At 39.1% G+C, this 18,530-nt stretch overlaps 1 protein-coding gene across 2 annotated transcripts in view; it reads right to left on the bottom strand.

The window, feature by feature from the left end:
• Positions 1–18,530, bottom strand: part of chchd6a (coiled-coil-helix-coiled-coil-helix domain containing 6a) — a 75,291-nt gene that overhangs the window by 33,757 nt on the left and 23,004 nt on the right. For both annotated transcript variants that reach the window (XM_006785275.2, XM_087834083.1), the window contains exons 5-6: positions 12,222–12,305; positions 1,634–1,704 (exon numbers count right to left, since the gene is read on the bottom strand). In XM_006785275.2, coding sequence (XP_006785338.2) covers positions 1,634–1,704; positions 12,222–12,305 — 155 coding nt within the window. The remainder of the gene's footprint in view (positions 1–1,633; positions 1,705–12,221; positions 12,306–18,530) is intronic.

The following is an 18,530-nucleotide window of genomic DNA, read 5'->3' as shown; positions in this document are numbered from 1 at the left end:
AATTTTGTGTTAGGGTAAGATTTTCATAAACATTACACAACTGTTGACTGTTAGTTTCTTTGGGTGCTTTTAAACAATACTGTTTAGTCAATATAAAGTGAATAAATACATTTTCCTCATTGTTACAGTTAATTTATGTGGTCTGAATACAGTATTTGTCCCTTTTTGGGTACAACCACACACACACACATTAGGTAGATAAAGCACCTGTTCTGACAGAAAAAAATAACCCACCGTCAGTGTGACATGAGCTCCTGCAGTTGATAGCTAGTTCAAGTTGATAGCTTCCAAAATACAAATCGAGCTTGTGCAAAGCCTTCCTGTTGTGCTTACTCACCTCCACTCAACACATATGTAAAGCCAAGGTTAAAAGATTTTGGAACTAACAGCAGATAACCCCCCATAATCTAAAATAACACGGTGAACAATAAGTTCAAGAAGATTTAGACAAAACACCTCCAAGCAAGCTTGTTAAATAATGCAAGGAGCAGGAATAAAAGATTACACAGGCAGGATACAGCCAATTCTTTTATTTCAACCATCTAAGGGAAAGGATGTTTGGATTTGTTTTTTGTTTTTTAAAGAGAGATTTGTGAACTGATTCTGACAGGCATGTATAACAAACAATTGTCCTTTTTTAAATTTTTAAATTATTATATAGGTAATAATGCTGGTTTTAGATGGCTGAACACGCCAGGTAGTTTCCTAATACAGTTCCCAAGTGGACTAATAGCCTGCGTCTGAACTGAGCACTGCAGAATATGTTTGTACACCCAAGTTGTTCAGTTTTTGAGTTTTGCTAAAGCATCTTCTGTCAGTGAGTTGGCCAATGGCTGTCCTGCTTCACGGTGCTCGACGTCCTCATTCAGTTCCCATGTTCTGTGGCCATCAGACCGACTGCGCCCAGTTTCTTTCTGGTCCTGTGTTTGTCACAGTTGCTCCCTGAATTTCTTTGTTTTTTCCTGCTTTGTTAATAAAAATTGCTGTTCAGTGAATCTGAACTTTGAACTACCAGTTAGCTGTACTGAGAGCATTCGGCCTTTAACAGCAAACTCACTTCTGGCTTCTAATGCAAATGGCACCTGAGACGACCCCCCCCCGCCCCTTAAAAAAAGTGAAAAAAGAAAAACTGATTTCAGCAGCAACAATTAACTACCTTTCCCCAGCTGCGGTTCATTAAAAGTCCACTATGAGAAGTGAAGATGAGGAAATAAGGTATTGTTAGATGCAGCTTAATCAAAGCAGCCAATTCAAACATTTATCACATTTTCAGTTTGCTCTAGGGTAAGAATGTAACTGGTTAAACAATAAGAAAAAAATATTACAATCTACTGCCATTAATTACTCAACTGTGTGCATGGATAAGTGTGAGTCACTGTGTGTATGAGTGTGGGGATGGGTGTGTGTGTGAGGCTCCAGGAATCATATCTCCTCATTTTTGGACTCCAGATAAACGTGTGTCTGTGTGTATTTGCGTGGTTATCTTTGTGAGTTATGACATTTTAACAGGTCTTCATTTTCCGACACCAGAGAGCAGAGAATGAGCCTCGGCCTTAGCGCGAGGGTTAAAATCAGGTCGAGGTTAGGGTTACGGTATAAGATGTGCGGGTGTGCGAGTGTTTGTGCGTCTCACCTGACATTTTCTTCCGTCTTGGAGGCAGCTTGGTGGAACTGTTCTTTGCTTTGTTGATACCTTTCCAAATTCTAAAGACACGCACACCAAAAACAACACAGGAAAAAACAGCATTAGTAAAAGGTGTGATTTTGCAGCGTTAATGTGTGTGTTTGTGTGCCTTTGTGACTGTAGTATTGTAAGTTGGGCTTATAAAGTGCTGATATATACATCCCTGGGACCGTTCAAGATACCTTTCTGTAACTGTGCCCTCTGATAACTAAGATCTGGCAAATGCAGAAAGAGATGTATAATGTATTATTTAGAAAGTATATGTTTGACTTTAAAAGAAACACTATTAAGCAATATGAAGGACTCGAAAGCTTAGCATGAAGATAAAAGCAAGTGTTTGTGCTAAGCTAAGCTAACAGGCTCAACTATATTATAAGCAGTATATCTGATTTTTTGCTGCACTGTGAGCATAAACACAACAAACAACTATATATCATAATTTTCCCGAATTTAAGCTTTGCTATTTCATTAAAATAGCCGCTCTGTTCCTAAGTCATATTTAATTGGTTATCACTTCAGACTGTGCCCATATCTGACTGAATAATAACATTTCTGATTGTCATTTGTCCATCACTGATTTAGGACCCTTTATAACTTTCCAGATTTTCCTTCCAAGTTCAAACTTAGGAGTCTGACTTCCATTAGATAACATTACCTTCACATATAGGACCTATTTTTTCGTGATTCCAGCCTCTTTAAGTGGAACTAAAGCCTAGCAGTGATGAGCTGCATTACTCATACATTTTTCAAGAAATCGTGATTTCTGATTTCGCAGCTTGCCTGGTGAGTACCAAAACCCAGGCAAGCAGACAGTGGTATTATAACAAAACAAGCAGCTAATCCACAACAACTGCAGCCTCTCCTCTGCTGATCCTCCCAGCTTAGGCCTTCCAGCACCCTGTATCCCCCACAAATATTTACCCAGCAAGCTGTACCAGCTTTGGAAGGAAGCATGGAAGGGAAGAAATCGAGAAAAGGCAAGAAAGAAGGTAAGACAAGAATAAAGAAAGAGAAGCAGCAGAAGGCATGAAGGTAAGTAGCAGGAAATAAAGAGGGGAGAAATCATTTGGCCTGACATTTATTTAGTACAGAGTTGGGCACAGCATGATCATACAGTCATGTGAAAAACTATAGGAATAACCACAGGAATTAAGAGGGTAAGAAGCAATCAGCTGCTGCTAATCAAATGTACCTCATCAGTTTATCATCAGTGAGTATGAGCGCCTCTAAAAAACTTCAATAAAAATTCAAGTATATCTATCACTATCTTCAGCATAAATGGGTAAAAATATATATTTAAAGTGTACAGAAACATGATTATTTCAAAGTAATCAATGGCACTTCTTGTGACCGAAGCAAGAAACACAGCGTTGTTGGCCTGGCATAGTAGCCCTGTGTTTCAGTGTAGCATCTTGAATCACAGGCAGCAGGTTTATCAACATATCCGTACTGCTGCGTCAGATGGCTGCAAGGATTTAATGAACTACAGGAGAGATTTTCCCCTTTCAGCATAAAGTAGCTGTGGACAGCTAACACGCTAAGGTATTATCATTATGCGATTTCTAAGGATCAGTTCAAAGTCTCTCATTTTTGTAACTAATCTGATGTTAGCATTGTGTTGCGCTGTAAGAAATTGTAATCATTTGTGTCCCTGTTGTCAAAAGACACCCTGCAGCAAAAATCAAGTATTCACCTGGACCATGGTATAAAGGGAGAGTTATTTTCCAGCACCTGCTTTTCTTTTTTCTTACACCAGTGCTTAACCGTCATCATTCTCCTTCCTTCTCATTACCATCCTTCCTCCACTCCGTTTTTTCTTCCACTTTTAAACATGTGTTTGCCCCTCCTTCCACAGATTACGCATAATATTGGAGTTACTTTCCACCATTCATCATTCCTTCATTATCATCGGTGATTAACTCACACATACTGTTTAACTGTGCTTGCCAAGATGACGTGATGACATGACACTAGCTGCAAAGCAATCCACCAATTTTGCATAAGTTGAAAGCAAAATTCTCAAACACTGGTTGCACTATTCAGAACTTTAGTCCAAGACTATGTCAAAATCCATTTTTACTGAACCATAATTGACCCCACCATTTTTTTTTTTTTTACCTTTATATTTCAACTTAATTCTAACCAGCTATAAAGCGTGTATTAGCTTCTATCAACTGGTTAGACTGAGCAACAGATTTCTGTTTGTATTTCCATTAATTTTGAACCAAAATCCAGAATTGAAAGGATTTAAGAAAAAAAAACCCAACAACAAACAAATCAAAAATGAATAAACTGTGAAGTTTATAACAAACGTATAGTAAGTAGAATATGTGTCCTAACAAGCGATACCACTGACAGTTTCCACAAGGTGATTTTAGCAGCTATAACAGGAAGACAGGCCATGATCAGTTTAAAATAAAATAAAACATTTTACAGGTTAAACTGCTCACTGTATGCACACTGTAGTCAAAGGTGTGTGTGGGGGGGGGGGGGGGGGGGGGGGGGGAATGGACCAGAGAACATGAGCTTATTGTTTCTTACACTTTAACCTCCTCGTTGATTCTAACAAGACAATTACAATAAAAAGAAAAGAAACCATCATGTTGTATTCAGTAAGAGTTGAAATTAGTCAATGAGGGCTTAAACTCATAAAAATGCAGGGCAACCATGGTTCAGGGGGTTGGGAAGCTCATCTTGTAACTGGAAGGTTACCGGTTCGATCTCCTGCTCTGTCTGTCTTGGTCATTGTGTCCTTGGGCAAGACACTTAACCTACCACCTACTGGTGTTGGCCAGAGTGGCCGATGGTGCAATATGGCAGCCTCGCTTCTGTCAGTCTGCCCCAGGGCAGCTGTGGCTACAACTGTAGCTTGCTTCCACCAGAGTGTGAATGTGAGAGTGAATGAATAGTGGAATTGAAAAGCATTTTGAGGGTCTCGAAAAGCGCTACATAAATGCAATCCATTATTATTATTAAATAAAGTCTAAAGTTATTCCACACTGGCTTTACTTTTCAGACGTGGAAATTATATCCATATGGAATCTATACCAGGAAGTACTGCATGGTACATCCATTCGTGTTATTTAACTGGAGGTTGGTAAACAATTTACTTTAGTATATGTGCATTACTGCCACCAGCTAGTGGTAGCTGACATTAAAACAAAATTCTGGTAAAAAACAACAAACTTCATGCAACTCTGATCAACTATTGTTAAAATCTTCAAAATGAGTTTTCATTTTCATGATATCCAAGTATTTAAGTCAAGTATTTTTTCAAGAACCAAAAAACTGGAGCAATCAATGTAAAATGTTTCACAGACTGACAGGATTTGACACAGCTAAATCTGCGTCATTCAGTTTTAAGGGATTTGGCTACAACTAACAGGCCACCTGAAGCTTTAATTGCCATTTACCCTTTTTTCTCCCCCACTGGTTGCTCATTATGTTCACTTGCTCTCTGCCCTGTACACCATTCAACCCAGCAACCTTTTGTCAGTTTTTCTTCTATACTTCAGCCTGAATAGCTGGCCTCAAAATCGCACCAATGCTGCAGTTTATTAAAGCATCTCTTCCTTTTTTCTGTGCATCTTTTCCATCTAAACTGCGTTGGCAAAAGTGTCGGCTGTGTATAGAATTGAGGAGAACACACACATATGCATGGCACAGGGATAAAAAGAATAAATAACAGTGGTGAGCCAACAGGCTTGTTAGCTGTGAAAGGTGGCAACAGCTGTACTTTACTGTCATCAGTCCAAACAGATTTGTGCTCCTCTGCTGATGATGATTGCAGCCATTTTCCCCAGCTGTCTACACATGTTTACAACTACCCCCGTAACTATGGGAACATATTTCTTAAATTTGGTGGTTTGGGAACACTGAAGTCAAACGCAGTTATGTAGATGCTTTTTCTTTCTATACCAGGAGATATCACAAACACTGATCCAGAAGTAGGTGGCAAAATTACTCTTCACACGCACACACAACACACACCCTTTGATCCACCTGTAAAACAAGCAGTCTTTTAACCCACACACACTCCCACTTCATGTTACACTGATCTGAGAGCAGCAACAGCATTCACTGAACAACACAAAATAATCTTTAATGGTTTCACACCATTAACCCTGGACTATGTGTGGGCCTACATGACATTTTCTTTATATGCACATGTATGTGTGACCTATATCTTTAAATAAATATATTTTGTCATCTATGTGGGAACAGAACAGGTTTGCATTCAGTGGATTCAGAGTGGGTCTCCTGGTCAGCACAAACACCAAAAGTAATAGTTTCTAATATTGAGAATGCACTTGAAGCAAACCATCTCTTGCTGTTTTCTCTATGTGAGTAAGGGCAATGTTTGGGAATGATTTGTACTTCTTTCAACTGCTCAGATTCTAATGGCTCAGTCACACTAGAGTAAAAACATCAAGGCAACCTCTATGCAAGCAGGAGGGGAAAATAAATGAATTCAACCACTTACACGTAGAACCGCTGAGCATGTCATTTTGATCGCATAGAATTTAATGTAAAACAAACAACAAAGGTAGCAAGCCAGCTTACCTAAGAACATATTGTTTATTTAGATATGTTTGCTATTGTGTGTTTGTGCTGCATCCTTTATTACAATCTGTATAATGAATTCTAATGTACATTTTAACTTTGCTACCTATAACAAAATAGTTTTAAAACATTGCAAAACTAAAAAAACAGCCCTATAGCGTACATACTTATTCAGTGAAATCTTACTTATACTGATAAAATTAACCTGATCTTCTTCATCACTGCTGCTGTTGTTGCATGACGAGGTCAAAATGATGGCAAGTTTGCTGCATATGGTCGGAATAATCTGGGTGGTCCCACAGTCTCGAAACTACTATTTCCCTAGTGTTATGCAGCTGTACAGCTACAGCTGTTTTAATAGCGGGATCATGTCACACAAAAGCTACAAATGTTAAATTCAGCTAAAATGTTGTCCAAAAACATTTAAAATATATGTATTAGATATTTTTTTTTAATAATTGGGGATCGTGTTCTATTCCGTGTTATATCCTTGTGTAATTTACCACCTTCTCTGAATGGTTATATAACATAATACAGAATAAAAGCACAGCATGTAACATTTAGTCAACAACCAAAGTTTGCAAAACAAAAACAAAGAAAAGAAAAACATTTATTTGAATCATTTTTCTACTTTTTCAGTCTCACTATGCCTTCTTCTGGACACTGCATACTTGAATGTTGCTGGCTGGATTTAATGGTGTGTGTTTACCACAGTTATAGCAGTGCTCCTTTTGCTCAGGAAGAATAATGAGGCAACTGGAATGTTAACCACAACTCTGCAATGTTTAGTAACATTAACTCATTATGAAACTGCTATCTTCATCTCCAGATGGGTGCAGCCTCAGTGGAAATACTGCAAACAAGCTCAACTAATAAGCAGATCCGAAGCCCTCGCTGCCGCATATTGAGCAGACAGCTTTTTGCAGGATGAAAGCGTTAAAGTTCGACTTGGTTTACATAAGGCCCAGAGTGTATGTGTTTCCATAAGAAAGTGCAACACAGCAAAAAAGCGGAGGGTGTTTTTTTTTTTTAATGCAGTACTCGAGGTCTGATCAGAACAGCAGCACGGCTCCATTGCGCTGGGATCACACATACAGTAAGCGTCAATGTGGGTGTATATGTATAAAGATCTATATGTTTACACCTGCATATGTGTGTGCTTATATTCCACCTGCTGTGGGGATATAAATCTGTCATGAAAATCTGTTATAAAAAATGTCTAGAAAAAAAGTTCTAATATTGTAAATTTATTTCATTAAGAAGGCAACGTTCATTGCTAGCATGACCAGCTAACACGTTAGATGTAGGGTTATGGTAAATCTCCAGACAATAAATCAAAGTCAATGTACTGACCTCTGAAATAATGAAAACACAGCAGTGTGTGTCTGTGTGCATGCCGTCCAAAATATTCTCCCGCCTCTGTTTGGCCAGGAATAAAGGTACTGCCTTTGGAATGATTTGGAGTGAAGCAGTGAGTGTGCGTTTAAGTGTGCAGATATTTCTGGTGCACTACATAGAGGCCCCTGCTGACAGCCTGTCAAGCAACCTGTCAGACTTGGAGGAGGATTATTATCTCCTTCTGTATGCTCTATTTCCACCAGCTTCAAACAATACTCCATACTGTGACAGGAGAGTGTGACAGAGAGTGCAAGACCACCAGTGAGAGAAATAGGAAGGGGGGAAATAAAGGAAGAATTAGGGAGATATTAAAAAAGTGCTTGCAGAACTAACAAAAGATATGCTTCCACGGCAGATAAATGTTAGTATTGATTTTCTCAAATGAAAGACAGACACACTTCAATCAGGTTATCCAGTTAAGTCGCTCCTGACATTGTCAAAATAGTGGCAAACGATTTTTCTTGAGCAATTCGTTAAGATGAAACAAGACTTTTAGGGTCAGTTAAAGTTCAAATACTATGTTTTGTGTCTTTAAAAGCAAAAGCAATACCCTACAGTAAATATTTTAGCTTTTTTTTTTTCTTTGTCACCAAAAACTGAGACTAAGCTACATGTCAAACATTTTGTATTTGACAAATCCCTTTCCAGAGTATGTTCAAAGATATTAATAGTCATAACCATTGTGAGAGCTTGATCTTACACCACTCAGGTATTTGCAAATGACAAACAAATCCTTCTTTTAATTTCTCGGCACATATGAAATGTACACAAATGCATTAACATAAACCTAGCTAAGCTTTGCTTAACTCATCATTATTCACATCTACTGAAAACTGAACATCAGGCATCAAGAACACTTTGACCAGTCTCTTATGTGACTGCTAGTGTAGTCTGCAAACACACTGAGCTTTCAGATAGACCCGTGAATTTACATATACTGCACACATCCACCTGAATATACAGTATGCATGCAAAACATCTCCCTCTTCCTTTGCCTGACGCACATACCCACACATTGAGGACTGTCTGTAAACATCCTAAGCTCTACAGTAAACACAGCTTGTGCCACCCGTATGCCAGCCTGCCACTCTTCTACTCCCTCTGCAAACCCAACCTGTTACTAATGAGACTAACACAAATAGCCAAGCATCTGACACCAAGACCTCTGTGTGTGGCTAATTCAAATATGTGTAGAGACTATTCATCAAGGTAATAAATGATTATTTAGGTTGACTGCGTGGTAAACGGAATACAGATTTTGTGCTGTGGTGGTTTAAGCCTGCTTGCGTTTGTCCTTCTGTTATTTAAACTAGACAGGAACACAATCGGGAAAAAGAAAGAAAGAACTCTTTCTTGTCTTCAGCAAAGAGGCTAGCCAGAAAGAATTGGACTTCCTAAAAATCCCTAACTTCAGATTTAACCAAGCAGAATAAAGCCTATTTTTTTTTTATCAATTCCCAGAGTCAGAACCAGACATGGAGAAGCTGCATTCAGCTTTTATGCTCCATATATCTGGAACAAACTCCCAGAAAGCCTCAGATCAGCTGAAACACTCAGTTTATTTAATTCCAGATTGAAGACTCACCTGTATGCATTTGAATAAAGCACCAAATCCACACTGTTTTACTTTTAAGCTTAAATTTCAAAACTTACATTTTAACTACTGATTTTATCTACTGTTCCTCCCCCCCCCCCCTTTTAAATCATGCTTTTTATTTGTTTTTATTTTTTAATGTCTCTGTAAAAGAACTTTGAATCACCTTGCTGTTGAATTGTGCTATATAAATAAACTTGCCTTGCCTTGCCTATTGCCCAAGTCAGTAACTCTATCAGCTTATTGTGGCTTATGGCGCACTAAACATAACCTTTACTCACATGCATACAACCACACAAATGCTCACAAATCTTTAAAACTAAAGGATCACCTATTCCAAACTTGGAAAACAGAAAAGAAATCTCAATTAGCAATCACAAATAAACAAAAGAAAATGTAACACAGCAGCAGAGTGGCTGTAAAGTGTCCACTCAGCCACAGGGGAATGATGACACTCCAATGTTACAGTTGTCCCATGTGGCTCTGTCTACTGCCACCACCCTGTCCCCATCAAGCTTGAATTATCCATGGTAAACAGAACATAATACTTGGATTTTACACATAATGTCCTATAAAGGTCTTGTCAGTCTGAAGTACAGAGGAGTGCTTCTCCCAGAGAGACCGCGAAAAGGTCCTTTTTGTGTGGCGCCCGGTGAGGCTGAGATTTAACTTGAAACCACACCTCTTCTGCCTGGCAAATGTCAGACCGAAAGATGAAAGGCAACGCAAGGGCTTGTAAGGGCTCTCTGGAGATACTCAGGCTGGCTCAAATTTGTTTCCTTTTTTTGAATCACATTTACAGATACACCTGGTGGAGTGCTTCTGCTACACACTTTTTATGCATTGAATTCTGCTGTATCAGTCAGGTTAAATCTACTGTAGATGCATTTGTTTGCTCACAAACCTGGGAGATCATTTATATCAATTTACTGTCTGTCATAATGTTGCTGCTGAGTAAATATATGCATTCATGCGGATCATATCGTTGAATATGTCCACATAAAAGTGTGTTTCCACTTCGTGCTCATGCTTCAGCACATGATTTTCATAATGGCTCACTCACGCTAGAGCAGACCTTCCCAAAGTGTGGGGCCCGCCCCCATTCCAGGGGGGGCACGGCATGAAAAGGGAAAAAAAACAAAAAAACAAAAACCCAACGCTTGGACACTGCTAGCACAGGGCGCCTACACAAACGCAAAGCAGGAGATGAAGCATAGCTGAATATGTTTCCAAACCAACTTCATTCTAAGCCAAAGACTAGAAAGTATGGTGAAGCAAGTCTTCCCTTTGGTTTCACCTGCATAAGTGCCAAGGTAGGTCTCTCCTGCAGAATTGGTTTTCCCTGCGTCGGGAGCAGCGCTGGGCTCTTCAAATCACGGACAAACAGTATCCCACATTCTTGATTTTTAGTTCACAAACACTTGTTGTAATGACTAACTACTCCTGACATTTTGGAGATGTTAGCTCTTCATACAGTACAGTTACAGTGGGATACAAATAATATCAGGCTGATCCTGCCACGATTTGTTCCCCCTGTCTAAATCACGGACAAACAGTGTCCCACAGTTGTTTATGTTTTTAAACCCATTTTGCACATTTTCCTGAAAAATTTATTGATAGCAATGTTGAATATTATTACACAGGAAAACAACAACTACATGTAAAATAATCACACCGTGACGCCTCTGCCTTTCTAAATAGAGGGACAGTAACTGCGTGTTTATATGTAAGACTGTAAAACCTGAAGATGGAGACAAAATACTGTTTATCTGCCATTCTGCATTTCCTCTCATGTAAGCAACAACGTGGTGCACAGCTGACGTGAAAAAGGTACATACCTTTGACGTTGTGTGACGAACTCTGTATTCCTCGTCCACACGTAAATGCAAAAAAGGAGTTTTAAAAAATCTCCGTTTTCGGTGATTTGAAACGCCGTTTACGTGTGGACAAAACAGCTGCGTTTTCAAAAATACCCGTGTAGGTGTGGACGTAGCGTAAAAGAGTTAGTAGTTTATTTTCTTACTACCTGCAGTTTACTTGTATTTGCTTAATTGTTTACTAAATGTTTGAGGTGTGAAATAAACCGCAATTGAGCAAAATATGGGTGTGTGTGGTTGGAGGATGTGTTAGTGCGTGCGTGCGTGTGTGTGCGTGAACATTTTTCTGTAAAACAAACGGGGACCCAGCGAAAAAAGTCTGGGGAACCACTGCGCTAGAGTAAAAAGCGAATGGCAAGCTCATTGCAATGAGGAAAAATTGGTTGCTTGGTGATTGGATTGAATTTTTTTGCGATCACTATTCGCCAAGTGGTCACCCAGAGGTTGACCATTTCCAACACTGTTTGTGCAACCACCCATTCAAGTGCATGGCAACTGCACAGGTCATCTGGTGGGAGGCCGTCTCCAAATCTGACTCAGACTAATCGCTCAGGCAGATTGACCAAGGCTTGCAAGCAGTCTGAGTCTGTCTGTGCCGACTTATCTATGTTAGGTCTCTTTGCAATAAAGTCAGCTGGTTGTATTCTGGTTACATGCCTATATAAAAACAAACTTGCCAAGAGCTTATGTCATTTTGCAGTAAACTGCCATCCTATAGCAACCAGGTCACCATTTGTGGAGGAATTTCTGATTTTTGTCTCTGCTTAATGTGCATTTTAATTTCTCCTTAACATCTATGGCATTGGAGAGTTATTACAGTTAATCATCTCTTTATTACAACTTGGCCCAGTCCAAAACTAATAGCAGGCCGACTCCACCTTTTATTGCCATGTTGATGCACCAAAGTCACTTAACTGACTGAATTCTGGTTGCTCGACCATATTTATGTACGCGTGTACATCAAGTCTGCCCATGTCTGTACACCCATATAACTTGGTTTGCAAAAGACTGCAACCATGTGAGTTTTTAAAAGCCAGTGAAACCTAAAATGATGCTGCTCGAAACCTGTTTATGTGTTAGTTGTGTGATTGTGCAAATGTTTTACCCTCTTCTCCAGTTGTGCCAGTTGCTCCTTGTAGAAGGCATCCAGTGCTTTCAGCTGTGAGTCTTTCTTCTGTAGCTGCTGAACCTGCAAGTAAAAATACACATGCATGCAAACAGAACAGTGGATGAAAAAAAACAAAAAACATGGAATCCAGGATAAACTTACTTAGATTATAGTTATAACATTTTAGGCAGTGGTTTGTCAATGTAACTGACATGGAAAGATATGTTGTTATCATTTAACATAAAAATACTGGTAACCTAAATTGTAGTTTATACAGCTGTGAAAAAAAGGTTACCAACACTCATCATGGTCATAAATGTTTTGTCAATTTTTGGCTTTTTGTGGTTTCTTTGAATTCTTTGGGGCTAATACAAAGAGACAGACAACCACTCACAGCCATATTTACACCTATGGGCATTTCAGAATCACTATTTAACCTAACACCAGTAAATGCATGTATTTGGACAGTGGGAGAAAGCTAGAGTACCTGGAGAGAACCCACGGGGAGAACATGCCACACAAAAGTCTTGGACAGATGGTGGAGTAAAACTCAGGACCTTCTAGCAAAAAGTGTTTGTAATGTGAAGAATTCTCTCAGTGTCCAAGTACTCTCAATTTTCTTTGGGGTCAGATTCCGGTGCCTGTATTTCTTGCAAAGGTCAAGAAGCACCAGGACCGGTGTGTATGGTATGTTTGGGTTCATTATGTTGCTGCATTGTGATCTTTCCATAAAAAGAATTTTGATGAACATGTTGATTAAGCGGTCACTCCTAGTTTGGCTAGCTGTCCCTTGGATGCAACAGTTTTAACCCACTGAAGGACAGTTTGACACCAAAAATACTTTGAAAGCTTACTAATTAATGCATTACATCATATATTCTTGTGGAGTCAGTTCCTGTAGCCAAGAAACAGCCCACATATATCTCCCTTGCGCTTGTGATCAATTATGTTTTTGTATGGACAAAACAAGATAAGATAATTAGTTAGCTTCAAGTAGATACATTTCACCTCTGCATTATTCGATGCTGAGAAATCTTTGCTTAGAATAACAATCCAACTTTGGGCACTCTGCCTCTTATTCTCACTTTGAAAGTATAGCAAGCCATGTTCAGCTGGAAACTTGGGGCACAGCCATACTTGTGATGGGTGAACAGTGGCTCCCATTTTATTTACTTGAGTCAGACTCTGTGAATGAGATTGTTATGCTTCCCCTGAAAGGCGGCTCTGCTCTCCCTTAGAGAGGGAATGGGGGAGGGAGGGGTGAGGGAGTTCAGATATATGACTAGGATGCCTGCTGGGCACCTCCTGAGTGAAGTGTTCTGGGCATATCCTACCAGGGGGAGGCCCTGGGGCAGGCCTAGGACATGGCTTTGAAATGCCTGGAGGAGGAAGCTGGGGAAAAGGAGGTCTGGGCTACTATGAATAGACTGCTGCCCCCTGACCCTAGATAAGTGTCAGAAAGTGGATGGATGAATATGTTCTCTGTTTTGTCTTGATCTGGTCTGAGTCTCTTGGACACCACTGTACAAATACAGCACTGGCAAATGGATGCAGTACAGATCAGCGTGTGACTTAGTGCAGTAAAAAAATTTAACATATCTTCTAAATCTAAGATTTAACAGCCTCAAGATGGGGACACGATTTTGTCTCCCAAGAAAATAGAGTCTTCACAGTGTGACAGTGTAAACAGATGTGTCCCTACAATATCAGTGATACAGGTACACACAAGTCCTCTGTCCTTTCTCTGTGCAAAGTCCAGCTTTAAGGTATCGATTAAGCAAAAAGAAAAAAAATGCCATATATAATCACAGCTCTCAAATCGGACTTTTATCTTTTATTTCTTTTCACCTGCACCCCTCTGTTTATTCACCCGTGGATTCTCTTTTACTCCCTCCCATAAGCACCATCTTACATCCAACCATGTTATTTACAAGTAGTTTTGAAGCTGCAAGATGGCAGTTACACACAAAGAAACATGAACAAGTGCAATTTAGTGCAAGCATGCTGACAGACATGCATACACATGCAAATCTACACCACAGTGACTAAATGACAGCAAAAAAAAAATTAATTAATTAAAAAAAAAAAATTGTGTCGGAGACATAGAGCAGACAGAAAAATGGAAAAGGGAGCATAGCTCGCAAAAGAGACATGAGACACAAGAGAAATGCAAGAAAAGCTGCAAAGACAATGGCCCTTATTTACCAACACGTGCATGGAAACGTTCTTACCCTGTGCAAAAAACAAGTGCATACAATCATTGTTGTATTTAGGAAACGTGCGCACCGGCCTATTTTGCACTTACTACTGAGCGTAAATTCAAAAATCTAAATCATTCTGAACCAACAGACTTACGCGAGCTGCATACTGACCCCATTTCTCTCCTGGTGAAGCATAAAAAGCCTGCACCTCTGAGGCAAGGAAGCAGGAGAAACTCCAAGTCTGAAGAAGCTGAAACTATTCTTTCAGACAAGAGTGTTTGATGTTTTTAATGAATGATGAGGAATAGGTTTAAATTTAAACTGTAAGCCTGCACCTTTCCATTTTGTTTCCTTTAAATGCAATTGAATTTTTTTGTATTAATTCTGAACATGTCTTACGGCATGTCAGAAAATTATAGATAATGGCCTTATTCTTCATATTATCATTATTATTATTATCATCATTATTACTAGTAAGTAGTAGTAGCATTTATTTCAAAGACTTAGATGTACATTTCCTAAGACAGCCAGGATTTTATTCTTTTGTTAAGTACAAACAAATTTATTGATAAATTATTGATGAATCAATGATTTGTCTGTGAAACTTTTGTATGGATGATTACATACACAGATTTGTATGTACGTATAGTTATTACTGTAAATGAGGGCCAATATTGGCATTTTCTTTTAAAAAGCACTGAATTAACCAACTGAAGAAATCAATTATTTGTTACAGCCATAGAGAAACTGCTGTTGATACATTATAGTAACAAAATGTGATTTTATTCCAGTGCTTTGTGACTAACAAAGCACTGGAGTTATATATTTATACAGCAGAAAAATGTTGCCATGTGTATAAAGAAAGCAAGGTCAAAGTAATGAAACAAAGAACGGAAGCAATGGAGATAAAAGAATGAATAGGGACTGTTAAAAGTAGGAAGAAGGTATGTGAATATTTGAATGAAAGGGCTGGAGGAGCATTAAACTGAGAATAGATGAAGAGCCTAGAATAGTGAGTGTGTTTAAAAAATAAAAATAAAAAATAAGGAGGAAGGAAGGAAGCGGGAAAGGAGGGGTTCAATTTGCTTTGAATTCAATCAAATCAAAGTTGTTTTTGCTTCTTCTTTTTTTTTTTTTAATTCACGAGATGCTGCAATTTAGAGATATTTCACTCTTCCAGCTGTCAAGGATTTCAGCTCAACAGAAATGATTAAGAATGACTCTAATCAACACATAAATGGTAATTTCGATTTTGTTTTAAAGTGACCTGTAGCCTGTGCAAGAGCACAATAGGGAACACTGAGAGAAAGCAGTGGGATAGATGGAAAGGACAAAAGAGAGACTGAATTTTTGAAGGTCAGAATGAAGCTTACCATTGATTCTATCTCATCTGCAGGCTAGATATGTTGGGGGACAGAGAAAGAGCGAAGGAGGAAGAGAAACAAAGCAGGATAAAAAGAGAAAGATGAAAGAGAGAGAATGAAGCACAAACCGTAAGGACCAGTAATTCATGTAATCAAAAGCATAGGCGATCAGATTAGATTCCCCCAAGAAACATGCATGCAATCACATTCATCTCCAACAAAAAGTAAACAATTCAATAGGAATTTGCAAAAGATTAACCTTGTAACACCAAATGTATCAAGTATAATTAAACATTTCTGAACATAATACATGTTTTTTGTCATTTCCACAGCTCCAGATTAGCACAACATGTTTTGAGAATGTAGAACAATCATATAACTGTATATTTAACCTGCATTTCTTGAATAAAACAACATTAATGTGCAACTAATATCAATAAAAGATTAAAGACATATTATTGTTCCAAATGTTTAGTCTTTAACTAAATACAGGTTTCCATTTTAGATGCAGTGATACTGATGTTTGGCACACATGTGGCTTGTTCACTGATATTGGCACATTGGCCTTTTAGCACAATAAGATGATCTGAACCAGAGGCTAATTAGCTTCTACCAGAATTGCAGGATCACAACAGATCCACCAATTCTGCTTTTAATTAGGCATCCAGTGTCATAAATCTGTATGATCCAATTTGTTAATTTAAAACAATTCACCAGTTAAACTAATTTAATGAAGAAACAGGCTATTTATGACCCAGGCCTCCAAGACAGATTCATTTGTCTTCTTTTGCATTAAAGGAAAAGCTGCAATGTTCAGACAATCTGAATCATGTTAGCTATTTGAATTCAGCATGCCACCCCCCTGCCAACCCAAACCGGTCGTGGGAGATGGCCGTCCCTCCCTGAGCCTGGTTCTGACAGAGGTTTCTTACTGTTAAAAGGGAGTTTTTCTTTCCCACTGTTGCCAAAGCAGAGTTTCATAGAAAGGCAAATAAACATGGGGACAGCGTTTGGACACACAGACTGCAAACTGGGAGGAAACACAGGTGACTCTAAACACCTAGAAAAGCTTTAAGCCAAATCTCTCTTCTTAGATCGCCATTCCCACCACAACAGCAGCATTTCCACAGACTATGAAGAAAGCCACATGCTTTCTCTAGAAACATAAGGGGTTCCATTCTGAACAAGTGGGAGCGAGACCCCTGCCATTCTGTCTGATCTCCTAGATCATCTTTTTTCAGCTGCTTGCTTTACGTTGGTGTCACCACAGTGGATCATCTGCCTCCGTCTCATGCTATCCCTAGCATTCTTCTGTCACATCAACCCTCTGCATGTCTTCTTTTCCTCACATCCCCTAAGATCTTCCTCTTTCCCTCCTGCCTGGCAGCGCCATATTTAAAATTCTGTGTTCAACATCTTCACCACCCCTCCTATCCAGATGTCCAAACCTTCTCAACCTTGCCTCTCTAAATTTTAACCTCCTATCTTTTTGTTAGTGCTAGCATTTCCAAATTATACCATCAACGCAAGTTCCACTCACTATATATTCATATCACTATTTGATTATATAATGAAATAGGAGAATTTTATGATTGTCATATCAGGATATGTTTCCTTAGTATGAAGCTTGTAGCATCTGGCAAAAGCCATATATATGAAGTTTCCACATTAGACAAGCTGTATATAATTAGCTATAAACACTACAACATCACACATGATTTTTAAAGTTCAAAAACCACCAGATGGGTGCATTTGTTACACTGAAAAACTCAATATGTAGAAAAATATAATACCTGCAAACTATCATTGAGATTGACGGGTTGTCACTATCTGAAGTGCCCTGATGCACTAAATCTTACACATCTGGTGCTCCAGGCAAATTAATGCCAATCAATATTTTTAAAGCTCTTGTATCGCAGGTCTCAGATCTCAGTGGCACTGAAAAGCAGCAGCGCCGGCAAGTAACTGAGGTGAAGAGCGTCTACTCGCACACATGCACACACGTACAGCGGGGGGAAGATTCATCATAATTATCAGGGCTGCTGAACGCCAAATCAAATCAGAGCCAATCGTCTGTGTTTCATAAACAGACCTTAACTGAGGAGAGACAAAGAGCGAGAGGGCTTCTGACGGGAGAGACGCTTCCACTGTCGGGTGAAAGGCTGCAGCTGGTGCATGTTAATGCAGGTGAAAAGAGAGACTGAAATTGTTCATGTGTTCATTTTCTATGTTAGACAAGTATCGGTTTGGTGGGGATTAGGTAGAATCAGAAGAGATTTAATTAAAAAAAGAAAGAAAAAAGAAAAAAGCTGCACTCCTTTCTATCTGTGTCTGTCTGTGTTGGTCCCGTTTTAATTTGCAGTCAGAGACGAGGCTGAAAGTGAATCAGATGACTCCTCTGGTGTCCCTCCAGGGACCTGCAAGTCTATGGTAGATAACAGCCAGCCAAGCGTGGCTTTACACACAACACACCGCAGCACCACACCATGATACACTTAAAGAGGATGACTCAAGTATACACACTGATGTTTATTGAGTCTGTCCATTTTTCTGTTGGGTACCTGACGTTGTCCGTTCATGTCTGTTACCCAATGATGCTTTTTTTTCCCCCTACAGACAAAAAGCCACAACTAAATCAGCATCTCCAAGTCTAAATCTTATTTTTGACTGTATTTAGAGCAATATTAAGCACCGCACAGCACCTTTGCTTTCAATACTTAGCTCGATCCATCTTTGAACTG

Source organism: Neolamprologus brichardi, chromosome 20 (assembly GCF_056152115.1).
Source record: "Neolamprologus brichardi isolate AB-2024 chromosome 20, ASM5615211v1, whole genome shotgun sequence".
Lineage (NCBI taxonomy): Eukaryota > Metazoa > Chordata > Actinopteri > Cichliformes > Cichlidae > Neolamprologus > Neolamprologus brichardi.
This window is presented reverse-complemented; position numbering and strand designations above follow the sequence as displayed.